Below are 27,325 nucleotides of genomic sequence, written 5' to 3' on the forward strand. Positions count from 1 at the left end.
GGAGGAATCTTGCCCCGCACCGCGCTCCGTCCGGGGCGGGGCGGAGCGGGGCGGGCTCGCCGGTGAGGGGCACGCGGCCGCCCCGCCATGTCGGTCCGCCGCGCCCTGGCGCTCGCCGCCTGCGGGCTGGCGGGCGGCTCCGTCCTGCTCTCCGCCGTCGTCGTGGGCAAGCAGCCGGCCCGCGGCGGTGGCGATAGCGAGCCGCGCCCGGGGGGTTCCGTGCCCTCCGCCGCGCCGCCCGGCTTGCTGCTGCTGCCGCCCACCGCCTCCTGCCCGCCGACCGCCGGCTGGATCGAGAGACCCGCGGGCACCGGCAGCTACTGGGACAGCAACTGGGACAGGTGGGCGCGGCCGGGCTGCGGTGGCGGCGCCGCCTCCTCGCCCGGGCAGGTCGCGGCTGTGGTGAGGGGCCGGAGGGATCCGGGGAGCGGCGGGAGCTGCCCTGAGCCCCTCTCCGGAGCCCCGCGGGCCGGGGCAGGGCCCCTCGGGGGTCGGGAGGCCCCGGGCCCCCGCGGGAGCAGCCCCCGGCTCGACGGGTCTCGTTTCCCGGTGAAATTGCGTGTGGTGACCTGCTCAGAGCAGAATCCAGCTGAAGTTCGTGAACACCCATGGAGCGCTGGAGCTCTGGTAGGGTGTGCGGGCGCTGGGTTTTGTTCGGACAGCTCGGAGACTTACCCTGTGCAGATCCCTTTATTCGGATGCTTTCAGCCAGCGAGACTGCCAAGCCTCAGGCTTGTGATAAATGTAAGCACTGGGCAGAAGCCTGCCTTTTTTTTTTCTTTTTTTTTTTTCTCCCAGCCATGCCTCGGTGTTGCTGTGTGTCCGCACCAGGGTTTTTCAGCTCGGCAGCAGCTCCCTGTGGTGCCAGGCGCTCTCGCGTGCTGGGCAGGCAAGGCAGGGGCCTGCTGCTCATGAAGCTGCCTGGGCTTAAATCCTCGTCAAGGCAGTGTGGCTTGGAACCCAATTCACTCATGTTCTTCAGCGTTGAAACACATTCACACAAGGGTTGGCTACATTTTTTCTGAATCTTTAATTAGAGTGTGCAGATATCTGCGTGGAGCTTTGGCTCATTTGGCTTCGGTCTGGTAGAATTATCTCCCAGGGAAGACTTATGTCAGGCTCCAGTTTAATCATAGTAAATCCAAACCTAAGCACTAACAGATTTTTATTGTATAATGCATCATTTTGGTTTTTGAGAGGCTACAGGATCAAATGCTCATGTAAATAGGGCTATGTACACCCCAGTGATAAAAATACCTTCATTAAATAAGGTTACAGCTGGTTACAGAATTATACCGTGGGAGGTACTAAAGCTGCTTGTTTAACTGCAGCTCCAGGCCTTCCTGGTTCTGCTAAATGGTTGATTTTCGTCAAGGATTCTACAGTACTTTCAGACTCAAGTCATTTTTTTAAACCAATCCAGGAAGTAGAGATTGTGCTTTAGGTTACAGAGCTGTCACCACTGCCTGAGCAAACATGGCCAGGTGATAAGTCCTAGCAGGGCAGGATAGCGAATCACCATTCACCACAGTGTGCAAACAGTGGCAGTGGAATGTGTTACTTACCCCAGATCAATTTGTTTTCTGCTGCTTGTGGTCTACCAGTTGTGGCTTAGGTTGTGCCTGCTTGAAATCCTAATCTTGACTTTTGGATGTTATTGGCAGAAGCAGTTAATGTGCAAAGTTGTTAAATGGCTTATAAATACACAGAGTATCTGACCACTGTGCTTTGGGGCAGGGATTGTTTAGAAAGTCAAGTCTTGAGCAGATAACTGCATACTACAATATTCTTGACAACCAATGGCTTTTCAAGTTTGAAACAAAGAAATGCAAATATCAAACTTGTTCTTGGTCTGACAGAGTATCACACATGGAGTGTTGGTCTCTGCCCCTTGCAGAGGAATTGTGCAGTTCAGTTCTCAGGACAGATCTGGTTTCATTCATGTGGAATACCTAATGGCAGACATCAGATGAGTTATTCCCCTTGCTGCTTTGCTAATGTGCTTGAATTGATTTTAAAGATTTTTTTTGTTTTCCTATTGTATCTTGCCAGCAGTACAGTTTCCAGTGAATCAAAAGTATCCTGTGAAGTAGCAATAGAACTTGTTACTGGCCTGTTGTTTCACTTTTAATGCCTTGCTGAGGAATTAGCAGCTTGAGGAATGTGCAGAGCCTCATTGTCTAATGGAAATCATGTGTTCAGCAAAGCAAAATGGAGGCAGGAGGGCTTTGTACAGCCAGTCTTGCTGTGAGAAACAGGTGTGGGAAGCAGCAATTTTCTGTGAACAAATTACTTTGTCCCAAACTGAATAAAAATTCTTTTCCATTAAAAATTTGCCCTCAGATAAACAAGTTTAATACTGGAAGGAGTGGGGTGTGGTGTGAATAAAATACACTCTGAGGTGGAGTGACGTAGAAAAGGATTTGCATGAATGGGGTGGAGGACCAGTGCAGAGAGGGCCCAGGCTAACGTGGGAAGGTTTGGGCAGGGTTTGTGCTGATGGGGCAGGGTTGGTGCTGGAGGTGGGAGGTCTGTAGCACTAAACCTGGGAGAGCAGAGAGAGGGGGAGATCCCTGTCCTCAGGAGGAACCGGGTCAGCTCTCTGGGTGCTTGTGTGCACTGTGACAAGTGGAAGAGAGATGAAAGTGGCATGAGGGGAGAGAGTGCTGAAAAGATGAAAGGATAAAAAAAACACTCCAGGCTGAAAAATAAAAATTTTACTGGAGAGACCTGATGTGACCTAGTTTCAAGCAGAAAATAATTCTCAATGTGCACTGCAGAAGGTTGGAGTCTTTCTAGGATGTTGTTGCAGGGGTGATTTTTTAGTCATTTGATATAAATGGGATTGATAAAATGCAAATTTTGTAGGTGTTATCACAGGGCCTTTTAGATACAAAGCATTTTCTTTCTTTAATGGTCAGTCAGCACCTTTTCTTCTTTTCCTGGGTATCCTTCCTTGTTATTTTTTCTTGTCAAAAACCATACTGTTATACCCTACAGGTTTTTCTGTTGCTCATTGCTTTTTTTTCCCCCAGTAATTAATTCAGGTGGCTGGCACTAAGTGGCAAATTTACTTTTGTCAAGTTACGCCCTTTAACCCATAACATTAACTTTTTTTTAAATGCAGGTTTTTTTTTTTTTTTTACTTTTCAAAGGTTTGAATCAGTTTCATGATACAAGTGGCTAAACTGTCAGTTCTTCAGCTATGTCTGGAATAAGGCAAGACTACATATCTGTAAAATTCCCCTGCCTCTCAGTCTCCCCCTATCTAAAAATGACTCTTTCAATGTGTTTGTTTAGACGGGAACCACTGGCTCTTATCAACCTCAAAAAGAAACATGAAGAAACTGGGGAAGAAGAGCTTGCCTCTCGCTTAGATCACTGCAAAGCAAAAGCCACCAGGCACATATTCCTGATCCGTCATTCCCAGTACCACCTGGATGGCCGGGCTGATAAAGACAGAACGCTGACCCCACTGGGTAGGTATCACTAGCAGCATCGTGCTTTGCATTTTGAGGAAATGATTTTTTTCCCTGATGAGGTCAGTAACTCAGCACTGGGTCTTGCTGCCAAACCTCAGTCTACTTTCTGTATTCCTTTGTGGCAGAAAGATGTCATGAATAAGTTTGTTTTCTTCAGTTTTGATCCAAACATTACTGTGTGATTTAGAGAGTTATAAACACACTCAGTTGTAAAGACACTTGTCAAAGGGAACTCCAAATTATCTTAAGGTTCCTGTAGCAAACTTTTGTGCCAGCTGATGTAATTCCTAAGGGCTGGGGCTTTTAAACTTCACTGAGATGGATTTTTCTTATGTTTCTCTTAATTTAATCTGCTGATTTATTAAAAAGGAAAAGTCTCTGACTTTCAGCTGGAGTGTTTGTAATTAAATGCATTGCACTTTTGCTGCTGTCACTGTTTCTGAGAGTACTGCTAATCACCTACATGAAATGAGGATAACCTTTGTGTTAATCTTCACTCACTGATCCTGTGACTAGGTCTCAGATGCTAATTAGTATTACTTTTAATAATGTACTTGAAAAGCAGTGAACACTTCCTTCATGATATATTTGCCAACACTGTTTTCAGAGGGGGAAGAATTATTACTGTGGACTTTTTTCCCACCCACATCTCAATTATTGGTGTGCAAACAGGAGTGAAATGCTAATTGCAGGCCTCAAGTGCTATCTTTAACTGGTAACAAAGCAAAATGTTAATCCTGTCTCATCCTGTGCCTTAAGTAAGTGACTTAACCTGTCTGGTGTCTTTTCACCTGCCTGCCTGAAAGGTGGGCTGAACCTTCCTGAGGCTGCCCAGGTGCTGTGAACTGTGCCAAGCTGGTGTTGCCTTTGTGAACAGCAGCACACTTTCAGGCCTGAGGGGGATTGTTGCTTCCTGGGGATGGGGCTGGCAGGGATATTGAGTACTTCAGTGAAAGTTGCTGAGTAAGTTTGGGGTTTTGGATTTTTTTTTCCTAATTGAAACAAAGAATTTTTTTTCCTACTGATGCAAGTATGGCTTGAAATTGTTCAACCAGTAAGCTTGGCCTGAGTAGTGGCTCTGATGAAAATGTTTTCCAGTTGCTTTTTGAAAGGAAAAAGTCCAGCATCGATGTAGACCTTTTATGTCTGCTGGACAACTCTCTTGGTAGTTTCTGTGAGGTTCCAGTGTCACCAGTTTATATAATGAATGTGCTTTTTAAAAAGGTCGAGAGCAGGCTGAACTGACTGGACGCAGGCTGGCAAGCTTGGGATTAAAATTTGATCAGATTATCCACTCCTCCATGACTAGAGCAACTGAAACAACTGAAATCATCAGCAAACATCTCCCAGGTAGGAGACTTCCCTAAATTTTTCATTGTCTTCTGATCCTTAAAACTGCTTCCAGTAGAATTCTAAGCTTGTCCTTAAGGATGAGATGTTATTTAGCCATTTCCCAGCCCTGTGTGAATGTCTGTATTTATAAAGAAACCTACAGCTGTAATTCTGCTTGTTTCCAGTTTATCTTTAAAAGTACAAATACACTTTTCCAAAGTGAAACAGGCTTCTCGTCAGTTGGAATAAATTGTCTTGCTGATGGCAAAACAGTTTTGTTGGGGAGATTACTGTTGGGGAGTAAGCCTTCCTCAAAGAAAGACCGTGAAAAATGTATTGATTGGAGAGTTGTGGGGCTGTTTGTAATGGCATGTGAGCAACTTGTTTCTGAATGTGTACCTAATATTCCAGGAGTCAAAAAAATCAGTACTGATCTGCTGAGAGAGGGAGCACCTATAGAACCAGACCCTCCAGTCTCCCACTGGAAACCAGAAGCTGTGGTAAGTTTTTCTTTGAAGTTTTTTTTTTTATTATTATTATTTATGGTTTGGGTTTTTTTTCAGTATACTCTGTATGGACAGTAGCGATAACTTGCAGTGTTTGAGCTGATGTTTGTTATCGCAGCCCTTAGATAACTGCATTCTTTCCTCCTCAGTAAGTGTGCAGAACAGTTAAATAACCTGCAGTCCTTGAGCGTTAGTTCAGCCCAAGCGTGCAGCCAGTGAGCAGGAGCTGGTGAGGAGGTGAGGCGTGCGGGCAGTGCTGCTCTGAGCTGTGTGTAACTGTGACCTCGGTGCCCTCAGCAGTATTACGAAGATGGAGCTCGGATTGAGGCTGCTTTTCGAAACTTCATTCATAGAGCTGATGCCAAGCAGGAGGAGGACAGCTACGAGATCTTCGTGTGCCACGCCAACGTCATCCGCTACATCGTCTGCAGGTACGGCCCGGCTGCCCTGCTCTCCTGGGGCTGCTCCAGGGAGCCTTCACTCTAACACGGCTGGCTTGTGCCACCACTGAGGGAGCAGATGTGTTGATTTCACTTCTTTGAAGTGTTGGAGATCAGTGCCTGCATTGTGAGCAGCTGCTTCTGCAGCTTCATCGAGGTACATTTGATAATTAGAACACTTTAATTCTAAAGCAAAAATGGCTAAGTCAGTGAAACTTAACCTTTTCTGTACATCTGGACAGTTACTTAAATTCCTGTATGCTTCTGCTTCCATAAACCTGAGGGTAGTGCCTGTTGGGAAAGATTACAAATGGATGCATTATTGGATGCATCTCTTTGAGGTGACATGAATTTAAGCTTACATAATTAAAGATTGATTCCGTTTTGGGAATTCTTTACTAATGGATATTTTTGAGTTATGTTGAAGTTGCATTAGTGTGTTTTTGCAGTACCATCCAGTATTGGATTAAAGGGAGAGGGAGAGTGGATCTTTCCAATAACATCAAGGTTGTTCATAAAGGAGAAAACAGTTCTGGATATTTGCCTGTCTCTGTATCCAGTCAGCTGAGTCTATTTTATTCCTCTTGCCCATCAACAAAGCACTGTCTGTAAGATAGTTTGTTGTGAGCAGGACAGATGTGATTAAACTTTAATCTGATCAATACCTACAGCAGTTTCAGTTAGCTTTTTTTAGCTGAGCTAGGTAAATACTAGCCTGTCTGCTCTGTGGGCTGCTTTAGAGCTTTTCAAAATTGCTATACTTATTGATCAGGTAAACAGGCTATTCCTTCCTGTGCTAAAAAATACCACGTTGTTCCTGCCAAGGCTTATCTGAAATACTTACATACCTTTTCTCTTTGCTGTTGCCTTCCTCTTCATTTTTGTATCTCTTCTGTGCCTTTGATTGCAGTCAATCTGATAGTACAATTGAACACAATCCATGTAACATGTCCTTCAAATCTAGCTTGGCTGCAGCTGGTATTTAATTTTTTGGGCTTTCTACAAGACTGTCATAAGAGCCAAAACCAAGTTATTCCTCAGTATCAGAGGCAAAAGCTGTTTGATGCAACATGGTATTTTTTCCAGCTGTTTAATACAAGTGATGGAGCTCCTGAGGCTGTTGAGTTAGGAAATTCCGAATGGCTGCAGGCCAGCTGTGATGCTGTGTTTCTGTGGAAGGCACAGGGTACTTGTCGTTGTCCATCCTGGGGAATGATGTAGCCGATGCAAAGTAGTTCCAGTGAATTTCTTCCCTAGGGACGTGCAGGCCACTGGAGGCGCTGCCTTGCTGTGCAGGTGTGGCCGAAATGGAGTGTGACAGTCACTGTTTGCCACATCCAGGTCCTCTCTGCTCGGCCAGTCCTTGGGTGCTGAGCCAGCTCTGCCTGTCCCACCTGCACAGCTTCTGTGGTGCTGCAGCCTGGCTGGGCCATGCCCTGCCCTGTCTGTGAGGGGCTGCTCAGAGCACTCCTGGCAGCCTCACTGTTGGAGCTGCTGCCTTCTGTGCACTTGAACTAATCCTGTCAGCAGTAATCACACCCATCTGCTGGACTCTGCTTCGCCAAGGGCACTCTTGGCCCCGCTCCAGTTACCAACGCTGCGGTTTTACAGCTTTTCCACAAGAAAAGGCTTTTATCCAAGGCTGACTGGGGGCATTGGTATGCAAGCTGCACAATGCCCACTAATTTTGAGTTTCCCCTTCCTTCTCCCCCTATCTGGGACAGAAGGTGATGCTGTGAGGGCTTGTTCATCTCACTGTTCATAAATTACTAATCTATGTGTTTCTGTCACCAGAGCACTGCAGTTCCCCCCGGAAGGTTGGCTGCGACTGTCTCTCAACAACGGCAGCATCACGCACTTGGTGATACGGCCCAACGGCAGAGTGGCCCTTCGAACACTGGGTGACACAGGTTTCATGCCTCCCGACAAAATCACACGCACTTGAGTGAGCCAAATGGATACAGGGCTGTCCAGGAGCTGCCTCTAGTCTCTTTGCACTAGCACATTCTGCTACAGTACCACTAGATTTTTATTACGTTGGGGTGTGATGCTGTCTTAAAATGTCCTTTAGCTCCATTCCTCCTTCATATTCATATCTGCCTTTCAGTCCAGAAACGAAGAAACCTTTGTAAGCCTGAACACGTCCAGTCCTTAAGTATTCCCCAAAACTCTAAGCTGAGCGTGGAATACAGGTTGGATGTCTGCTCAGCAGTTGCAAGAGCACTGACTTTTCCCTCACCCCGCTGTGAATTTCTCTAACCAAAGCTTGCTCCTGTGGATATTTTTCTTGTGCAGGAAAGCGACTGGTGTGGTAACAGCCTTGTATCACACTGCAGCTGAAACAAAAGATGAGCCAGCTTGTTCCAGCTCCTGCAGAAGTGACAAACAGGGAATTCTGCTGTCCAAAGGACAAAGGGATAAAGCTTCAGTTTTTGTAAGCTGTTGAGTGTGTATGTTGATGTTGTGTCAGTGTTCCCCTCTGCCCCCAAAAAAGCCCATGTAAACTGTGCCTGGAGGTTATGAGCATAAAGGAAAGAGGGTAAAAAAACCATTTGCCTCAGAGCTGTGGTGCTAGAACTAACTGCTGCTTATATTAAGTGTTCCACCATCCTCAGGATGTCTTTTAAGATGTTCTTTAAGAATATTTTTCAGTCTTGTAAAGCCTTTAACCAAAACATGGTCTGGAGAAGGCTGTTGGGATGAGACTGTAGCAGTAAGATGGGAGGAAAGGAAAGCAGCAACCTCCTCAAAGTGCTTTCAGTTACTGACGTATTTTTGAGTGCTCTTTCCCATTGATTTGTGTTTGTTGATACCTTACTTTCAGAGTAGAGCAATACCACCGCTGAGTTCAGGGTAGTGATGGTGCAGGTCAGAGGTGCTGCAGCACTGGAGCAAACTGCTGTTGCCAGAATGGTGAGCAGGTGGCCATGGGATGGCTTGTCTAGGGTGGAGTGTACAGGACAGGCATGGGGCAGAATGCTTCAAGGGCCTCCTCCTCTGATGCTGCTGGGCCTGTGCGAGGGGAGGCCGCAGGAGCATTCTGAAGCTTGCCGGCTGCCCTGAGCCAATGTAGGAACTTGGCTCGGTTTATAGTGGGACAGCAGACATAACTAAGTTGTTTGACAGGTTGTCTGATCAATAACGATGTTGATGAGATGCTGAACTTACTCCTATCAGAGCTGTATGAAGCATAATCAGGGCACACAGCCTATGGAGAAGAGGATTTAAGGGCTTGATATGGAACTGCTGCTACATCAGGATAAGTTCAAGGAACAGGGTAGGGAACAAACTGATTATTGTGTAGTGTAAGATGTGGGGGGCAAGAGGAAACCATCATGACGTATCTCTCATTGTACAATGAGAATAATTTATCAGTTTTTGTCTATTAACTTTTTTAAAGTTTTGAATAAAAGACTTTGTCTGTCTGTCTTTCCTGTCTCTTCAGCTGAATGGCTGCATGGGCAGCTGTAGCAGGTGTGGCTGGAGCTCTGCAGGGACTGCTGGTGCAGGACCTGGTGTGTCCCAAACTGCTCAGGGCAACAGCTCTTTCACCAACCCCCTGGAATGTAGACTGGAGGTGGGAGCCAGAGCAGTTAATTGTCATCAGCCTCAGAGCTGCCCGAGAGCAGAACTGCTGTAGCCCAAGCACAGCCCTTTGCTGTGTCACCACCCCGAGGAACCAGCACCTGTGAGATGAAAATTCTGTGATTTTTAGTGTTGTGTGGGTGCACATCTCCTTCTACATCCCCTGTGTCAGTGCACGAGCTCTTGGTGAGCAACCAGAGGACACAACACCTCTTTGCACAGGTACAGAAATTAACAATAGTTTTGGTGACACTTGAGGTGGGTGTGGAAAGTGTGAAATTTAAAATTATGTCTTTTTTACCACAGTCTGAGTTCCTGTCTCTTCAACACCGTCAGATTCTTCTTTAAAGTCTTTGGTGGTGTAGTCCATTGTCACATTGTCACCAAGACACACAAAAGCTGCAGTATTGTACAAGCAAGGCCTGGACAAGCCAGTGAGTTGCCCTGTCATGCCCAGCTCCTTCTCCCCACATCCCATATTCAACACAGCTATTCATTTCAGCTATTCGTTTGCTTTTAATAGAAAGTGGGATACTTCTGTATTTTTAACATGACACTTTGCTAATTAAAAAACAACCAACAAAAACACAGCTATTTTGCACCTTTAAAAGTGAACTTTTGGCCAAGAAAACACAATTCAAGCACTATCACTCTGATTTAGTGTCTCCACAGGCTCAGTGTTGAAGGGCTTTCTTCACAAAATCACAAATGATCCAATTGCTGCATAAATTGCTATTTTTGTCATAGCTGAAGTAACATTGTTAGAAAAATGACCTCTTAAGTGAAGTACAACTGGACTAATGCACATTATATAACACAGTTAAAAAAATACTCTCCTGACTGGACCAAAACAACATTACAAAGTGAAAGGCAAGGGTGTGGTGGGTGTGTGGGGGGTGTCTGGCTACATGTACATACCAGTAACATACATTTAAATATTAAAAAAATTAAGTGAAGCATAATAAAAGTAAAAAGGACATAGAACTAGAGTGTCAGTCTCAGTCTCCTGGCTCAGTAACAACCTCTTAGCAAAAGGGCAACGCTGCTGTACCACGGCTCTGAAGGACCAGGGTGGAGAACAGCAGCTGCACCCACAGCAACTTACCCCAGCAGTTTGGCTCTAACATGGTATTAGGCAATTACATCAGCTGATCAATTTCTCCAGAATGATAAAGATGTAATTTACAATAAATTATTGAAAAAACCCAACCACCCAGAAAAAAAAAAAAAAGCCAATCTCAATCCTTTTGGAGTAAAAATTTATGTATGTGGGATCTTAAAATATTTTGCAACCATGGAGCCTGCTACATAAAAAGAGTTTTTTTTTTAAAGACAACAAAAAACCCTTATGAAATAAGTCAGTTAGCATACTTAGTAGCAGAAGGTTATGTTTTTGGTTCTGGGTTTTTTTAAAACATATTTCCTGAAGTATGACACCCCCCAGGCCCCTGGTACTTGTCTGGAATATGATTGAATGAGAGGCATTTATGTAAAGTAGCTCTTCCTAATGACCAGCTCCATAGAACTAGGTTCAATTTTAACAAAGAGCAAAATAAGCCTTTTTTTTTTTTTTAAGAATAATTTCTAAAAGAGGAGTCTCTCCTCCCATGGAGAGCTATCGCACCAAATAATCCAACTTAAGAGACATTAAAAGACATCCTGTTCAGAAAGCCCAGAGAAAAACTGTATTTTATCTGCCCATAGTAAGTGGATGCCACTTTTTTTTAAAAAAAACTTCCAAAAGAACAAAAAATTTAATTAAAAAATATATTACAAAAGGCACTACTGAGCTTGCAAAAGCATTAAGTGCAGTGTTTAGGTTTGTACCAATCACGAACCTGTGAGGGTGCACAGTTTGTGTAGAACAGTCACTGCCCTGTGAGAGCCCCGGGCTCTGGAATGGCCCCCAAGGGGTGGGACCCTCCTGCCTCCCACCGGTGTTTGCTCAACTCGGTGCCCTTCTCTTCCAGCCCTGCCAGATGGCTCTGAGCTCTCACTGACTGTGTGGCACCAGCCCATCCTAATCCATCCCTTCTCCCCAGCACAGTCCTGCAGAACTTCCTTTCTGATCAGATTTATCTTGTAACAGTGGATAGGTCTTTCTTCTTTTTTTTTTTCTTTTTTTTTAACCTAGAGAGCTGTTTCTGGAAGCCTTTCATGCAACATTACAAGCACTAGGCTTGATATGGAAAACTCTCTGGAGTTTTGAAAAGCTTTCTTATTCTCAGCATCACACTGTCAAAACAAGTCATTCTCACAGAAGGCTGCAGAATAAAATTATTGACTGCTGTTACAAAAACTCATTACCACATCAACACTAGAGACACAGTAAAAGCTCAGATTTCATAAAAATATTTTGTCCTTAGTCCTCTCTCTTTACAGCTGGGAAATAGCCACCTCCTGGGCCACTGGCTACCATGCTAATATATTACAAACCAGACCATTACGATAAAGTGTCTTGCTGGTAAATTTGCTGAGATTATTGCTGATGTGCTTTTGTGTAGTAACTAGTCAAATCTGCTAGTGTTAACAGCTTCTCTGGGGAAAAAAATAACCAGCTAATTTTTAAGCTTTTCTTTTCCTTAAATCTTCCCACTACCACTAAAGGAATCCCAATAGTTTCTACAGTGCCCTGTTTCTAAAGCACTCGGTAGATCTCAGTGTCTGTAACAGCCTCAGAACAAGCAGAGACTCGAGGGTCTCTGTGCAAATCTGTGCACACACATGGACAGACAGGTGACGGTGGCTGTGGGTATGAACTGCCCAGCCCAGCTGGCTGCTCCACACTGCAAAGCTTTCCTCGCATTCCCAGGCATGTTTTAGGCTTTTCCCCCTGCAAAGCAGGAGAATGTTTCACTTTCTGCCATCAATCTCCTCTCCCACATTCTGTTTGCTGATGATGCATTTCCTCGACTATCCAAGGTCAAGAAAGGCAGTTGAGGGCTGTGTGTTCATTACAATGAGGATAAGTAGTGACAGCAATTACCACCACTGCTAAGGACAGTTCAGCCCACCGTGGTACTGGCAACAAGGGTTAATTCAGCTACTGGACAACTGCACTCCAAACTTCTTGCTTATCACCAGTAACAATCTACCTCGTATGTGGCATTAAGACATATACTCCATTGTTTAAACATACAGTTGTCCTCAATTGAGGAAAAATAAATAGCTGAGTACAAACCTCATGTCACCTTAGTAACATTGTAGTTTTTCCTCCACTCTAACAATGAGAACAGAACTGAAGTCCCAGCATGAGGAGCTGCATTCTAGTGGGCAGGAGGCTCTGCAAAATAGCGCAGGACGCAGGCGGGGCTGTAGCGCCCAGGGCTCCCGGGCTCCGGAGGGAAGGAGGCAGCGCCGCCGTGCTTCCCCGGACTTCCTGGTATGGGACTGCTTCTTCCTGAACTGGGGTACACCGAAGCATTTGGAAGGCCAGCAGCCATGGACTGGGACTGGAATCTTGCCTTCAAAGCTGGACTCGGCCAACTGAAAGAAACCAGAAGTCATTGCACACGTTTTAAAGGAAACTGCAATAATGAGAGCAGCACTTTCACTCAGAATCACTTTTGATCTCAGAACCAGTGCACCAGCTGAGAAAAATCCTGTCTGGTAAGAGACAGGTCTGGAAGAAGAGAAGGAAGAGGAAGAGCACGAAATATTCCATATAGATGTGTTGTTTAAATCAATAACATAATTGCTTTCAAAATGGCCTGATGACACACACCATCCTTCACAGGAACAATTCTTTTGGACTGGGGTAATAAAGGGTAAAAATAAAAACACTAATAAAAAGATGCCTAAAGATATTAAATTCACCTTAATATCCCTCAGCGCAATGTAAGTACCACAAGGCAACAAACACAACATTCCTGCACTGCACCAACAGCAGGGATGAATGACAAACCAACAGCACAACTATCACCGAGTCCACTGAAGGATCCAGGTACCAAATCAGTAAAATGAGACACTGGCCAAGTGGAAAAGTCACATCTGATTTGTCTGTGGAGACATGCTCAAGTTACTTGGAACAGCAGCAGAACGGAAAGAACATGACTGCGGCATCAGGAAACTCCTTATCAATAGACACCAGTCAAAAAAGGCTTTGGTGATTAACTTCAGAACACAGTTAATTCTGCTGAATTTAAAATATGGGTTTGGGGGCAACAAGGCCTGAAATTCTGCTATTCAGGCTGACCCGCTAAAAATGTACTTCAGCTCCTGTGACTGAGTTTGCAGCAATACCTTTGCCTGTCAGATGAGGAGTAGGATTGCACTGCGTGTTTCCATTTGTAAATCATTGGGAATTTCTGGGGATCAATCTCTGCTCCTTCTAAAGCTGCTAAGACATCACCATCCAGCTTCGAGGGCTGCTCCCTAGAATGGAAACAGAACTAGATGAAAACACAACCATGTATTTATTTGTTCAGGCAACGAAACACCCCAATTCCAACACAGTTTTATATCAGCAAAGATATTGTCTGTGCAAGTAAGAGTTAAAAAAGGCAATTCTTACCCAAGAAGGAATAACTTTAAATTGTCATTTGTGGGTGAAGTCTTCGAAAGAAACTTCTGGGAAGAAAGTTCTTGACGTTGCTGTGGCTCCCTAGTCTGAATTCCAGGTTCTCTGGACACTCTTTCCTTTTCTAATGGTATTTTGTGGTCTGTCCTTAACTTGGTCTCTCCATGTTTTCCTGTAACACTTGGCTCAGAAGAACTTGCCAGCGACACTGCAGAGTAGGTCTTGTCCAGAACACCCTCATTCTCAGTTTTTTCAGTGATTTTATGAGATACTCCTGCAACCTCTTGTTCTTGGAATGACATGCTTTCAAATTCTGACATCAAATTGGAAACAGGTGACACGAGGCATTCTGACCCATCATGCAGCTGCCTTCTGTCACTGATGATCCTTTTACTGGACACAGGACTGCAAAAGCCGTTTTTGCTGGCAGCAGCCCCCTTCTCATAGTGCCGAGGGTGAGCTGAGGTCTCTATGATGTTTCCTGCACACTCCATGGACAGGATATCACACTCAGCATCTCCAATGGCATCAATGCTGGGCTCCTTGGACACCAGAGAGGGGCTGATATTTCGTGCTGCATTTTGTCTGTTTTTAATTTCTTCTAAGCTCATGTCATCATCATCCTCATCCAAAAATGCTCCAACAGAAATGGAATTGCAGGACTTTTTGCTTTTGCCTGTAAACAATTTTAACAAGAGCAACACATAAGAAGACTTTAAACAGAATGTCAAGTCCATAAGCTAGGAAAAAAATGCACAATCCTTATGCCTTATTCTATTTCCTGAAGACCTCTCTGACTATATGTAACATCATGAACTCACCTGACTAAAGCTACAAATGTAAAATACACACATGGCAAGCAGTGGTCTAAGGTATAAAAGCTTTCCTGGGTTTTGCTTCTTGTGTCTTTTCAGGTTCACAGTTGTAAAGAATTATTCTTTTATTTTTAAAATGTTATTTATTCCATATCTGTGGATTACAAAATTCTACACTTTAAGATGAATGCCCAAATGCTCTGAGTGAAAACATACTGAAGATAGAGGTTTTCTTACAGAGATTTCATTCAGGGGCTACACTCAAACTACTTCACATGAAAGATAAAGACTGTACTTCTACATTCACAGTGCTGTGGGCTCCTTTTCTGATGCAGTAATCAGACTCTCTGGATAACAGATGAATAATAGCAACCACAACAGGTGAATAGTGCTTCCCCTGGGCACCAAGCTTTTTCTGTCCCTCTTCTCCCCGGGTACAACCCATTGTTTGCAGCATTTGCCCTTTTCTTACCAGAGGGATGTGGAGTTTTATATCTATTGCAGGTTTCATTTTCCCCTGTTTCTGGCTGAGCCTTTTCGCTCATTTCACGATGACTCAGGTACTCTTCTAACTTTCGCAGCCCCTCCTGGGAAGACAGATCAACAAAACAGCCCAGAAATTCCCAGTATTCAACCCACGGGAACCCCAGTTCATGAGCTAACTCCCTGCAATAAATAAAATAAAACGAATCATTTGTGAAGACATAAATATCAGTTTGACAACAACTTTTCAGATTACAATTTAACAGCTACAAACAGGAGCACAAACGTGCAACCAGGCAACACAATCCCACCACAATCAACAGTCTGCAAAAGCACAGACACATCTTTAGCAATCAAAGTATCACCTCATTTGTTCTAAGCATTTTTCACATTTCATCTACTATTTTTACAGTTGGCAGCATAAACACTGCTATCTTTAAGCTGACTGTATCTAGACATCAGACAGAGAAGAATCCCCAGTGATACTGCATGCACCAGCTTTTTCTATTTGGGAATGGGAGAGGGAGGAGGAAGTGAGGGATTATTTTAAAGAATGAAATGCATCAGCTTTTAACAAAGTATTTTTTCCATATGTTGCTGACAGAAGGTATTTTAGGTGCAAGGACACACCACATGTACAGAGCTGTTATAAAACAGCAAATTTGTATTGGGATCTTTTCATTTTGCTCCCTTTTAACAATCCCTCCCTTTCACAGAACAAACAGGCTATCCATAATTTTAGATCTGACAAATGAGGCAAGAAAATGTCTGTGAAAAGCATTCCATACATACCATCAATAACAGCTAAAATATCTTTATTGCCAAAGCTAAGAAAGCCAGGTCTCACATTTTAACTATCTTATTTACACAAAAAAACAGTAAAAATCAAACTGTAAAATATTTCATGAAATTTTTCTGCAGTAGCTTTTGCCCCAAGATATTGTGCAGTGAGCAATAACCGTACTCTTGGCACATTCTTTTGCTTTTACATGCTCTATTATTAAGTTTTTATATTGACAGTCTTTTAGATACCTTCCAACTCTTTCAACACCTCTCTCCAGATCAGATTTCCTGACATTGTGAAAGAAGCCAGCTCTCTCTCGAGGTGGAGTCTTCCACAGCCGGCGAAATTCTTCAGCCTTTAAAAAACAGGAATAAATTCAAAAACTACCCCCCACAGTATGAACTAACTCAGTGCTGGCTACACAACTACCTACAGGTCTAGAAGATCTTCAGCTGTTTGCTGTCCACAAGTGCTGCTCAACTCCAGCTATGAAGGATCTCACACTGGATCTAAAGTTACTCCTTTCTCTACTGGTGGTTACTCTGATCTCTTAAGTGCTCATGAAAGAGAAGGACCATCATGTACAATCATCTGAAAATCAACTGCACAGACACCACATCTGCCTGGTTTTAATGTGTGTGCAGCAGGAAACAGAAGTGTCTTGTGATTTTGCCATGTCATTCTGTTTAATTACAAATGCTTCCTGGTCATTGCTTTCTAGGATGCAAATGGGATATTTTTCATGTACAGACTTGCTACATTTATGTACAGACTTGCTTCTATTATTCTTATTTTATTAGAATAAATTCTTGCTGTCTATTTTGAAATTGGAATGCCTCAGGGGAAATTTTTTCCAAAATCCTGCACTTCACTTTATATGACAAAGATCACCACGATGACTAAGAATTACATTCAGACACTAAAAATTCATGTCAGCAATCAAAATTATGAACTGTTTATACCCTAGAGAATATTTTTTGGAGTATAAATTATATTTAAATTTCTGTCAGTTGAACAGAAAATTGATCAAGAACATTTAGAGGAGAAAAAGCATTAAGCATTTTGGCAGAACTCAGTCTTAAAGAATGCAACCATCAGTCCTCCACTGTATTTATTCACTGTTTCTAAAGCTGTCATATTTGCAACATGTTCACATTAAATAAATGAGTCAAACACCTGTAAGTTTGGAATATATTTAACAGATATCTAGGTATTTCTTCTGAAAACTGAAGATTTTGCTTTTCCACTATACAGACAATACATTTCCAAAACCATCCCAACACCTACTACTTGGTTGTCACTTTTTCCATCTAGAAAAATATATGTTAATTCAATAAGCAGAGGTTAACATCCAATGGCAACTTCTAGAAATGAGATAACGATACAGGTAAGGTTTTAAAAACTGATTCATAGCTGCTTTGAAAGGCTTTGCTTCAGGTGAGAAAGTTACAGCAATTATCTGTAAGAAATGAAAGGTTTGCCAAAGGTGCTCTTTGAATAGATTTCAAGAGGAAAAAGAAAACCGATTTTGACCGAACTTCTATTCTTCTTATTTATACCACATTTCTGTTTTCAGCAATAAAAAAAATATTTACAAGTTTCAGTGCTTCTCCATGGAGGAAGATCCATCTCCTCAGCAAAGAGAGAGCCACAATCTGTGCCAGGAGCAAGCTACACCACACAAGGAACCCTGTGGGGATCTTCTTTATTCATAAAACGGATGAGTACGGGCATTGGAGCCCCAGGGAGTTCTCTCCTTACCTTTGAGGGGCTCATGGGGCCTGCAAAAGCCCTGATGGACAGCACTGGGTCTTTGGGGCTGCCAGGGTATTTAGGCCAAGTTCTCTGGGGGCCGTCGTCCGTCTGGTCGGGCGACCACGGTGCCCCAATGACCGGAGCTGAGGAATTGTCCTCTGCCCTCAGGAGTGGGACATAATAGCGACCTAAAATAAATCATACAAAGCCTTCTCATTCAGTTTATGTTACATCAGCCTGCTGCTTCTTCCTGGACTACCAATGCACCCGTACGCTGAACCAGCTGACTTTACTTCATTTGTAAAACCACTTGGAATTCAGACTCACTGCTTCAGTGATTACAGATCACATTTATGTGTAGGTTCCCTTCTCTTTCAAACACACTTGCAATAATCCATAAAGCCCTTCCCTCAGGGTCTTTAACATTTTTCACAACCTCCTTTTGCAAATGTCTAAACACACACATGACAAAACTGAGAAAGTTCTGCATCAAGGAAATTATAAAATGACAGGACTCCCCAGCGTGACAGGTACATCTCTTGCCCTAAAAACATAAAAAAGTTTTTAGATTTTTTAGTTCAGTCTTTGAGATTGAGCACTGCTCCAGGCTTACTGAATCAGGGCCTTGCCTATGTTACAGAGCCATGAGGGCAACCTTGTGATCCATACATTAAGAGTTCTGACTGTCATTTAAAAGACAAGAAGTTCTCTGTCTCTGCTCAACGTTAGAATTTCCCCTTGGTTTTCAGAGCACTGTACAGCAGCATCATTTATGAACTCAGATCTACAGAAAACAAACAGAAGACAGCCAAGAGCCAAAATACACGCCTGATATAGTACAAAACTCGGCATACAGACCTTTCAAGTACTCTCTTATCTTTTCTTTCAATTCAGCAGATTTGTTCTTGCTTCTTTCACAAACTACCTGTTAATAGAATTGTACTTGTTAGGGCAGCATAATAACCTCACTGCACGCAGCAACGTGTGTTCTCCCTGAGCAATCACATTACTGGCCCCCACCCATCTCACCCAGTACTTTCAACTCATAGTTTCACTAAAATACATCCAACTTCATCAATTTTAAAACTTTTCCACAGACACAATCAGCTTAAAATATTTTTAATGTTATACAGAATTGACTCCTTAATTATGACACTAGCACCTTAGCCTTCTGTCTATGGTTGTCAGTAATGTCTGAAGATGAAAAATGCTGATCAGGATAACATTTCTGGGTTTGCTGTGCACATGGAGAGACTTACCTCTGCTGGAGTTTGATCGTATTTGTTTCTTGGATTTTTTACAATGGCTGGGTGCGAGGTAAGCACGTTAACCACATCCACATTCCCAAACTTGCAAGCAAAATGCAACGGAGTATCAAACCACTGCAGTGGGAAAAAGGGAAAAATTCACATGCACTTAGAAAGATTATAAAGGCAATACCACATATTTAATTTTGAGACTGAGGAAAGTAAATACATGTCATGACTAATTATCTCAGCTCTGAACAAATCTGTTCCCACCACAGTGCAGAATAATGATTACCAAAACCCAAAGAACTCATGGACAGCTTCCCTTCTCTTTCAGCCTCCCCTACACATCCTTAACCCCTTCCAGTAATAATAATAAAAATGATGATGATGATAATAATAATAATAACAATAATAGTAATAGTAATAGTAATAATAATAATAATAATAATGTAAGGCCCCCAAATCCTACCATTTTATCTGGAGTGTTCAGGTAAAGGTCAACAATATATTGGATGCGTTTCTTCAACATGACATCGTTATCATCTGGGTACATCAGCCGCATAAATTCTGGATTTTCCAGAGTGTCCAGCAATAACTGGCAGATAGCAGGCTGATTCTCCTTGGCAGCAACATGCATGACATTGTACCTACACCCTTCCTGGAAAAAAAAAGATCAGTATTAGAATGAACCTCAATCTAAACAGTTTTCTTACACCCAGAGATGCAACTGATTTAACTGTGAAAATGCATGGGTTCCTACACTGAGTTTAATATGGATATTTTTGTAAAGACTCATCTTTACACCCAAATTACTCTTATAATTAATGGAATTATTCTTACACTCAGAGCCTTTATTTAAGGAAAGAATGTGGCAAAAAGGTACATTAAAATATTACACACTAAATGGAGGTAGGAAGTTCATTTTAGATAAAGAGCAGGAAAATGGGTATAGATATAAAAATTCAGCTGCTTTGCTATATTACATAAAAAATTCTCACAAAGCTGGTCTGATATAAGTTGAAGTAAGATAGTCAGTGTTTGCTAAATGGCACCTTACACATGGTTTTGGAATTTAATAGAGGTGCTTAGGTAAGCAATGCTGTAGGAACACCTAATTACAGCCTTGGCCCTACCCTGGTCCTTAAATTGAGTCTGTTTTAAAAAAGATTGCAATGACTTGGAGGAGACCAAAGAATAGAACAGAAGACAAGACTATTCTTGCACCACTGAATACAACTATCCCTCCCATGAAGAGCAGCACACTCAGTTCCTTCAGCTCTGCTGGAGCAAAGGGAGTTCTCAGGGTGACTTACAGAGAAGTGCCCCAGCTGCTGTCAATGAAGAGAGAAACCCTGCCCTGGGTGGAACGAGGTGTCTTGAAGGAGGAGCAGGAAACATCACTCCTTCCACTTCTGCTCTCAGCCCCCAAAAGCTACATCACTAAACCAGAACACAGATTTTCCTGTTTTGTTTTGGTTTTTCACCTGTACAATCGTTGGGTTGTCTCCTGACCCGATCAGGTAACGAGGGTTACTCCAAATAAGGTCTGAAAACGTTGCTGTGTCTCCTTTCTCCACAGCTTTCCGAAGCTTAGCTGTGAGATCTTGAGTCCGTGGACTTTTGTAGCTGTTGGCTCTCTCCTTATTCGCAGTGTCGCTCTCAGGGGAGCACAAACCATCTATCAAAACATAGATCACTTCTTTCTAGATACATTCTTTCCAGTGATCACCATCTGCACATCCAGACCATTAAAAGTATGCTTTTAATCCAAACCACGTATTAATCTGGCATCTTTAATATACAGGAGTAAGGAATCTGATCTCAGTAAAAGGACATTTAAATACACTAGTAGTCAGTCATAGGGAGGGAGAGGAAAATGATGAATCAACTTGTAAAACTGTTCCAGACTTTAATAGGGACAGGTAAACTTTGTAATCACCTTATTTAAAACTTTGTAATTATTTTAATTAAAACTTTGTAAAGTCTGCTCCTATCCAAATTTAAAAGCAAAATTCAGCAAGAAACAACCATTTTCTGATTATTAAAATTGCTTCTGCAGTTCTGTAACTCCTAAATCACTTTAATCTAGCAGCTGGGAACACTGTGAAATATGATCAGCGCTTACCATTTTATTTCTGAACTAGCAAATTTACTTAAGAATTGAGTACAGTTTTAATATACTGTGCAATTTTACCAGCATCTTACTAAACCTGAAAATCCTGAAGTCCATGAGTAAAATTGAATCCTAACAAATATGACCATGGAATACTAAGCAAGGAATCCATGCAGCCCATTACCTACATTTCTACATTTAAAATAAAAGTTATTTTAAGCTTCAATTTATTTAGTGCTTCACCTTTGAATTTTTTCTGTTATTAGTGTATTGGTAAGGCAGTTGTTGCTTCTCTCACACACAAAAAAAAAAAAAATGCTATCTATTGCATCTACTGTAGAGAGATGAAGTTCCCCACTTACCTCTGTTAAATGATCCCATTTTCACTGGAGACAAACATAAAGAGGACTTGCCTGGAGATGGGAAATAATCACAGATTCCTTTAGCAAATTTCTCAGCATCCTCTCTGTTTGTAAAAGCTTTAAAACGGGAACCCTTAATCATCTTAACAGCCTGGAGAGCTTGCTTCCTATCTTCATAAACATGTATTCTCTCTGCAACAAAGAACCACCAAAGTTATGTTGTTTCAATAATCTCGGATTTCAACTCCTAGACAGATTACAGAATTTCAAGGCTATCATTCCAGCGTTGGTCTCAGATAATTTCTCTTCCAAACATGACATAAAGGTCTAAAGTCCTATTAAATCTTGTCTCTTGGAAACTGAGTAGGCACCTCCCACACACTCCAGGTAATGTCAGGTGATCCCATCAATCAACACCCTTTTAATGGATGGGCCACCTTCAACAAAGCATTTCACTTCCAGATGGAAAAGCTAACTCAGAGCTTATTCACCCTGCATTACTTTTGATGCTGCCTTGTTCAGAAAGGCCAACTTTGTAACTGATCCACAACTTTAAGATCTCTACAGAGAATCTTAGATAATAAACAAATCCTTCTCCTTCTCCTTTAAATGATATCGTTCAAATAAGGCTATCTTAATGTACCTTTTCTTAGTAAGAATTCTTACTACTCTCTCAGAGGAAATGATCCTGTGCACTACTCTACTCCTGTCAGGAACAGAAAGGAAAATGTGAAAATTTTTAGAAGAGATCATTTAAGCTTCAACTGATGACAATATAAATAGTTTTTTGATTGTTTATTTACAAGATTACTTTTTATTCTTGAGAGGGATCTGAGCTACACAGGGCAGAGGATCCTCATATGTAGGAACTGTAATGGCAAACACCTGGGATGTCCTGAACTGTTGTTTCTTTGCCTCAGAACAAACACTATTTATAGGAACAAAGGAATACTTCAAACAATGCTTACAATACTAATGCAGTGGTGTTGAGAACACCTGTTACATAAAACAATTCTACTCAGACGTGCCTGAAATGCCTATCACTGGAAATAAGGGAAGTGAGTATTTACCATTCCTGGCCAATATGTCGTCATAAACTGGGCAAACACCGTAGAATAGTGGAGGATCTCTGGACGGTGTCTGAGCAGTGATTTGTGAATCAGCACCACAGGCTGGAGCTGAACAGTTCATGTGTGTCACAGCATCTTCTTCTGGAGGGTTCAGACCCACACAGTACCCAAAGTCTACCTCCTCAGAAGCACTTCCATGGCCGTTGTGATTCACTGGGACATTCCCAGCAGCCTCCTCTGACAGAGCAGACCCTTCCTCCTCCAGTGCTCCTTGCTGCTCCAACAGTGCCTGAGCCAATTTCTTTTCAAAAATAAACCTTGTAGTTGCAGTAATGGGGCCACATTTAAGTCCTGCTCTCACGATCTCTTCTCGAAGCTCATCGTGGCTGAGCTTCTTTAATCGGGATAATATTGTATCCATTGTTATTCCACCTACAGGAAAGGCAGAAAAGAAGAGGAGAAAAATTTAAAAACCAAAATCTTTCTTCTGCTACTTAAATGGGGTATTAAAGCCAAGGAAAAAAATGCCTCTTAGCAATTTCTTCTGATTCTGAAGAGATCCTTGCAGTGCAGAGAAGACAAATTTTCAATTTTTCAATTCAATGTTTTAAGCTACCAGACCCATAACAAGTTTATTTCCTCCTCTCTCGACTACTTAAAATAATATTTACAGCTTACATTTTGTTCTTGGTAGTCCTTTTTCAATTTTTTCTGGAGTGAAAATTCAATCTAGAGCATTTACTCATTAAAATTTATGACAGGCTGAGAAATATTTGATTCCTGACAAGAAGGCACAATCTATTTGTGCAATGCAATACAAGGACACGAGCACCACTCAGCCCCAAGACAAGGGGCTGCACCTCCAGCTAAAGGCACAGAACTATTTCTAGTGTTTCCCTAGGACTTTCTGGCTGACAGAAGTCTAGGGGACAAGCACAATGCAGCAACCAGGGCAGGCTTTCTCTGGCTGTGATGCAAGGCTGGAAATATGTACACAGCATGTTGTTTCCCAGGCCTGCTTTGAGAGCAAACAGCCAGAAGACAAAAACAACTGATCTTTTCAGATCTCCCTCTGCAACAAAAAACAGAAGCTGGGAGAATTTCTCCATTTCCAAAGGAACATCCTTCTCTCTGCTATGATACAATTCCCCAGGCTCACGTCCCTCCATGTAATCCACACTGACAGCTTCCACACTGGTCAGCAAGAAGATACTAAAGCCAAGCTGATGCCAACACAAATTCCTTGCTCTGAAAAACACAGCTGAAAAATACAGGATTTGGGCAGCTCAAAAACGTAAGAAGCTTTCTCATTATTTCATCAGTGCTGCAGCCATGTACCTGCACGCAGGCTGCGACTCCCCTGGCACACCCTGCTCAGGAAGGGAAGCTCCAGACAGGAATGATTCAGCTGTGCTATTCCCTCAGCTTGCCTTCACTCCTGCCTTGTGCTGCCCCCTCCTCCAGTGCTGAGCCATTTCATGAGGCTTGGACTGCTTTGAACAGGGTGCATGGCCATTTTAGTACTTTATTTTCACTTTTAGGTTTCCTCCTCAGTTAATGAAACTTAAGACTACTTTTCATATACTAAAAAAACCCAAATGCACACAGTAAGTTTTTGTAGCTTCCAGCAACAATACAGCACCACATTAAGTTTCACTGCAATCTGAGTTAGAACAAACACACTCCAAATATTAGGAGACACTATGAAAATGTACTTAATGCCAAACTTCAACAGTCCTTCAATTATTACAAGTCAACAGTCATGTGAGTTTCAGGGCTGTTTCCTTGGAGGGACATTTTCTTTGAGAGCTGTCTCTTTTTTATGAACATCTTATTTTGAATGTCTGTGGTTAGAGAACAACATAACCTCAGCCCTGAAGATTTCACAAGTATTAACTGGAACCTCACTGAAACAACGAGAAATGAGAGTATTTCCAAGGAAAAAACCCCACCAAACAGCAGCAGAGCCACAGCTGATGCTGCTGAGCCACTTCCCCAAGGGACTGTAGTTCCCCTGTGATTCCTGAGCTTCCAAGCAACCTCACTGTTTCAATTATCTGACTTCCCCACAAGACTACAACAACAGATATGAAAGATCCTCTTCCTTGTTTTTAATTCTTAATCCTCTATTTTTTAAAATAAAATTTGATACCAGTATGTTTTAATCAAGGGATGTGCCCCTAAGGCTATCAAAATATCCAAACTTGCTATTCTAGGGATTTTCCTTTTGAGACTGCATAACTGTAAAATTACAAGAAAGATGAAAACTCAGGGGTGAGAAAGTTCATTGCAAAAACAGCTCAATGAAAACACTTTGAGCAGTCAACATAATGCCTTAAAGAATTAGCTGAGAAATGCTCCTATTTTTAGGGTTCAGAACTAGCACAATCATTGTGCAGAAGAGCAGACCTGTACGTATATATAATTCATGTATGGAGAGTAGACAGGAACATGCAAAAATCCTTCCTGCCTTACGGTTAAGCAAAAAAATGCTGTGAGGGAGTGATTTCTCATGTTTTGACAGAACCTGGTACCTAAATCTTAGTGCTCAAAATTTTGTCTGTTTAAAAAAAAAAAAAAAAAAAGTCATTTCTTTTGTGTGTCTATTACAACTCTGGCACAGCTGAATCAAAATGAGATGGCAAAGCAGACCATTCACCAAGCAGTGAAGAATCAGGTTTAAGATCTGCTCTTAGTATGAGGAGTTTTCTACAGGGCATTTGGTGTGGAAAAAGGGAAAACACTGTTGGAGTGATAACACAGAATTCTCACAAAATCCATTTGTGTTCTGACAATGAGATTTCAGCTAACTTAGATAAGCATTATTGGTTTTTAATTTCATTACCTATTTTAATCCGTCCAAAAGAAAATGTGTCACTTGCAAAGCGGAGAAACAGCAACTGCTCATATTGAGACAATCCTTCAACCCTTTGTTACGTGCAGGTGCAAAATGAGATTATTTGAACTGTAAAATGTATTATATAACTACAAATGATCCAGAGCACAGCCAGCACTGAGGTTGCTACCTCTTCTAGTTCAGCATGTAAGGCCTTACGAGTTACCTTTGCAAATATGAGTAACTGCTTTAACAACATCATGTTCTAGGGTTCTTCCAAATCGATCAAAACCTACAAGAATGGGCAAGAATCGTATTTTCCTTTATCTCACTGGGTCAGAATGAAACAGCAGAATCTGCTTTAAAAAAAAAAATTAAGACTACAGCCATGACAGAATGAACGACTGACTTCTAAGGATGGCAGTATTTTATTTTACTCTACTACCCTCCTTAAGTCTTTCAATAAATGAATAATATAAGAAAAGTACTCTTTTTGGCTGTGTTCTTTTTTCATTTATTTTTTCCGAGGCAGGAATGGAGAGTCACATCCTGTCTTTGGCTGTATTCGGCTGATAGGATTTGCATATGTTAGAGCAACCGCGGCTCCCAGATGGGGTGATTTGTCTGTACCGCCTGTGGGCAAATGAGCCACCAGTTATGAACTACGTGGCTGAAAGGGAACTGCTGAACAAACTTGAAATAAGCCACGGGAAAAGAAAAAAGGGAAGGGAAAAGGGACAACTTTTCAGGGAGGAGAAACGCACAGCTACGTCTCGACGCGGGCCGGGAGGGGATGCGGGAGCAGCAGCAGGGCCGCGGGAGCGGGGCCGGGGCGGGGCGGGCAGAGCCGCCTCTGCCGCCGAGCCGGAGCCGGCGGGGCCCGGCCGTGACAAAGCGGGAAGGGGAACGGGGCGGCGGGGCCGGGCCCGGCGGGGCCCGCGGGCGCTGGGGCCGCGCAGGGAGGCGGGCAGGGCCGCGCGGCCTCCCCGGGCGGTGCCCGGTGCCCGCTCCCGGCCCTCCCGCGGGGCGAGGGGCAGCACCATCCCCCGGCCTCCCCCGAGTCTCTCACCTGGGCGGCTCCCGCTGCAGCGCTGGCTCCCCGCGGCGAGCGGCGCCGGGGCCGAGTGGGGAGCCGGGGTCGCGATGGGGGTCGGGGAGGAGATGGCGGCCGCCGCCGCCGCCCGCCGGCCGCCCGGCCTCCTGTCCCGCAGCCGCAGCAGCCAGCCCACGGCGCCGATGACGGCGCAGGCGGCCAGGAGCTCCCAGCACGGCCATCGGCCCCAGCCGGCTCCCCACAGCGAATCCCAGCCCGCGGCGGCCCCGACCCACCGCTCCATGCCCGGCCCGCGGCCCGCCCGCCGCACGCCGGCCGTGCCCGCACGCCCTCAGGGACGGTACCTCCGCGGCCTCGCGGCTTCCACCTCCTCCGCCCCGCGCCCGCCCCCCAACAGACGCGGCGGCGGCTCCGCCCGGCGCTGACGGGGCTCCGCCGCCGCCCTGGGCCTCACCGTGACCGCGGCTCCGCTCGGCGCCGCTCCCGGGCGGCGGGGAAGGGCCGGGGAGGCCGGGGGAGCGCGGTGCCGCTTCCGCCGGAGCTCCGCGCTGCAGCCGCAGCTGCCGGGCGGGCGGGCGCGGCCCAAGGCCGGGACGGGCGGGCAGCGTTTGAACTGCACCAGCCCTGGGGACCGGCAACGCACAGGCACTTCAGAGGCCGCTGTAGAAAGGTTCCGTCCGGAGATTAACCTTAAAATGCTGCCGCAGCCTCGTATGAGGCATGCAAGATGGAAAACAGAGGGAGCAGGAGGCCTCTGGTGCATGAGAAGAAAACAATTCCCTGCACAGATGTGAACCAGCCCTCCCAGCAAGTGCAACATTCCTACCTTTGGGGTACAGGCACCTGTGCTATGTGCAGTGCAGTCACTTGGTGGTTTAAGTTGTTGTCCTTAAAGAAGAAATTATTGCTTTAACTCACCCTGTTTAGTATTGCGAGGAA

At 43.8% G+C, this 27,325-nt stretch overlaps 2 protein-coding genes across 6 annotated transcripts; one reads left to right on the forward strand and one right to left on the reverse strand.

Annotated features, from left to right (window-relative positions):
• On the forward strand, positions 1–10,352 carry PGAM5 (PGAM family member 5, mitochondrial serine/threonine protein phosphatase). 2 transcript variants are annotated; one of them, XM_038152487.1, is made up of 6 exons: positions 1–341; positions 3,301–3,479; positions 4,707–4,832; positions 5,226–5,314; positions 5,621–5,751; positions 7,555–10,352. In XM_038152487.1, the coding sequence occupies exons 1-6, from the start codon at positions 88–90 to the stop codon at positions 7,703–7,705; spliced, it is 930 nt and encodes a 309-aa protein (XP_038008415.1). In that variant the 5' UTR covers positions 1–87; the 3' UTR covers positions 7,706–10,352. The 2 variants fall into 2 exon arrangements, with proteins under 2 accessions (XP_038008415.1, XP_038008414.1); XM_038152486.1 differs by having other exon boundaries at positions 4–341; positions 5,618–5,751.
• On the reverse strand, positions 9,842–26,995 carry ANKLE2 (ankyrin repeat and LEM domain containing 2). 4 transcript variants are annotated; one of them, XM_038152483.1, is made up of 13 exons: positions 26,402–26,780; positions 22,497–22,928; positions 21,478–21,618; positions 20,436–20,629; positions 19,421–19,609; positions 18,961–19,083; positions 18,560–18,626; positions 17,708–17,889; positions 16,195–16,301; positions 15,152–15,345; positions 13,859–14,540; positions 13,588–13,719; positions 9,842–12,831 (listed from the first exon to the last, which is right to left on the reverse strand). In XM_038152483.1, exons 1-13 carry the CDS (start codon positions 26,667–26,669, stop codon positions 12,612–12,614), a joined length of 2,931 nt encoding a protein of 976 aa, XP_038008411.1. In that variant the 5' UTR covers positions 26,670–26,780; the 3' UTR covers positions 9,842–12,611. The 4 variants fall into 4 exon arrangements, with proteins under 4 accessions (XP_038008411.1, XP_038008410.1, XP_038008413.1 ...); XM_038152482.1 differs by having other exon boundaries at positions 21,427–21,618; positions 26,402–26,669; XM_038152485.1 differs by lacking the exon at positions 26,402–26,780 and adding an exon at positions 26,841–26,995 and having other exon boundaries at positions 12,612–12,831; positions 21,427–21,618.
• Between the last annotated feature and the right edge of the window lie 330 nt (positions 26,996–27,325).

Source organism: Motacilla alba, chromosome 15, assembly GCF_015832195.1.
Source record: "Motacilla alba alba isolate MOTALB_02 chromosome 15, Motacilla_alba_V1.0_pri, whole genome shotgun sequence".
NCBI classification, from domain to species: Eukaryota; Metazoa; Chordata; class Aves; order Passeriformes; family Motacillidae; genus Motacilla; species Motacilla alba.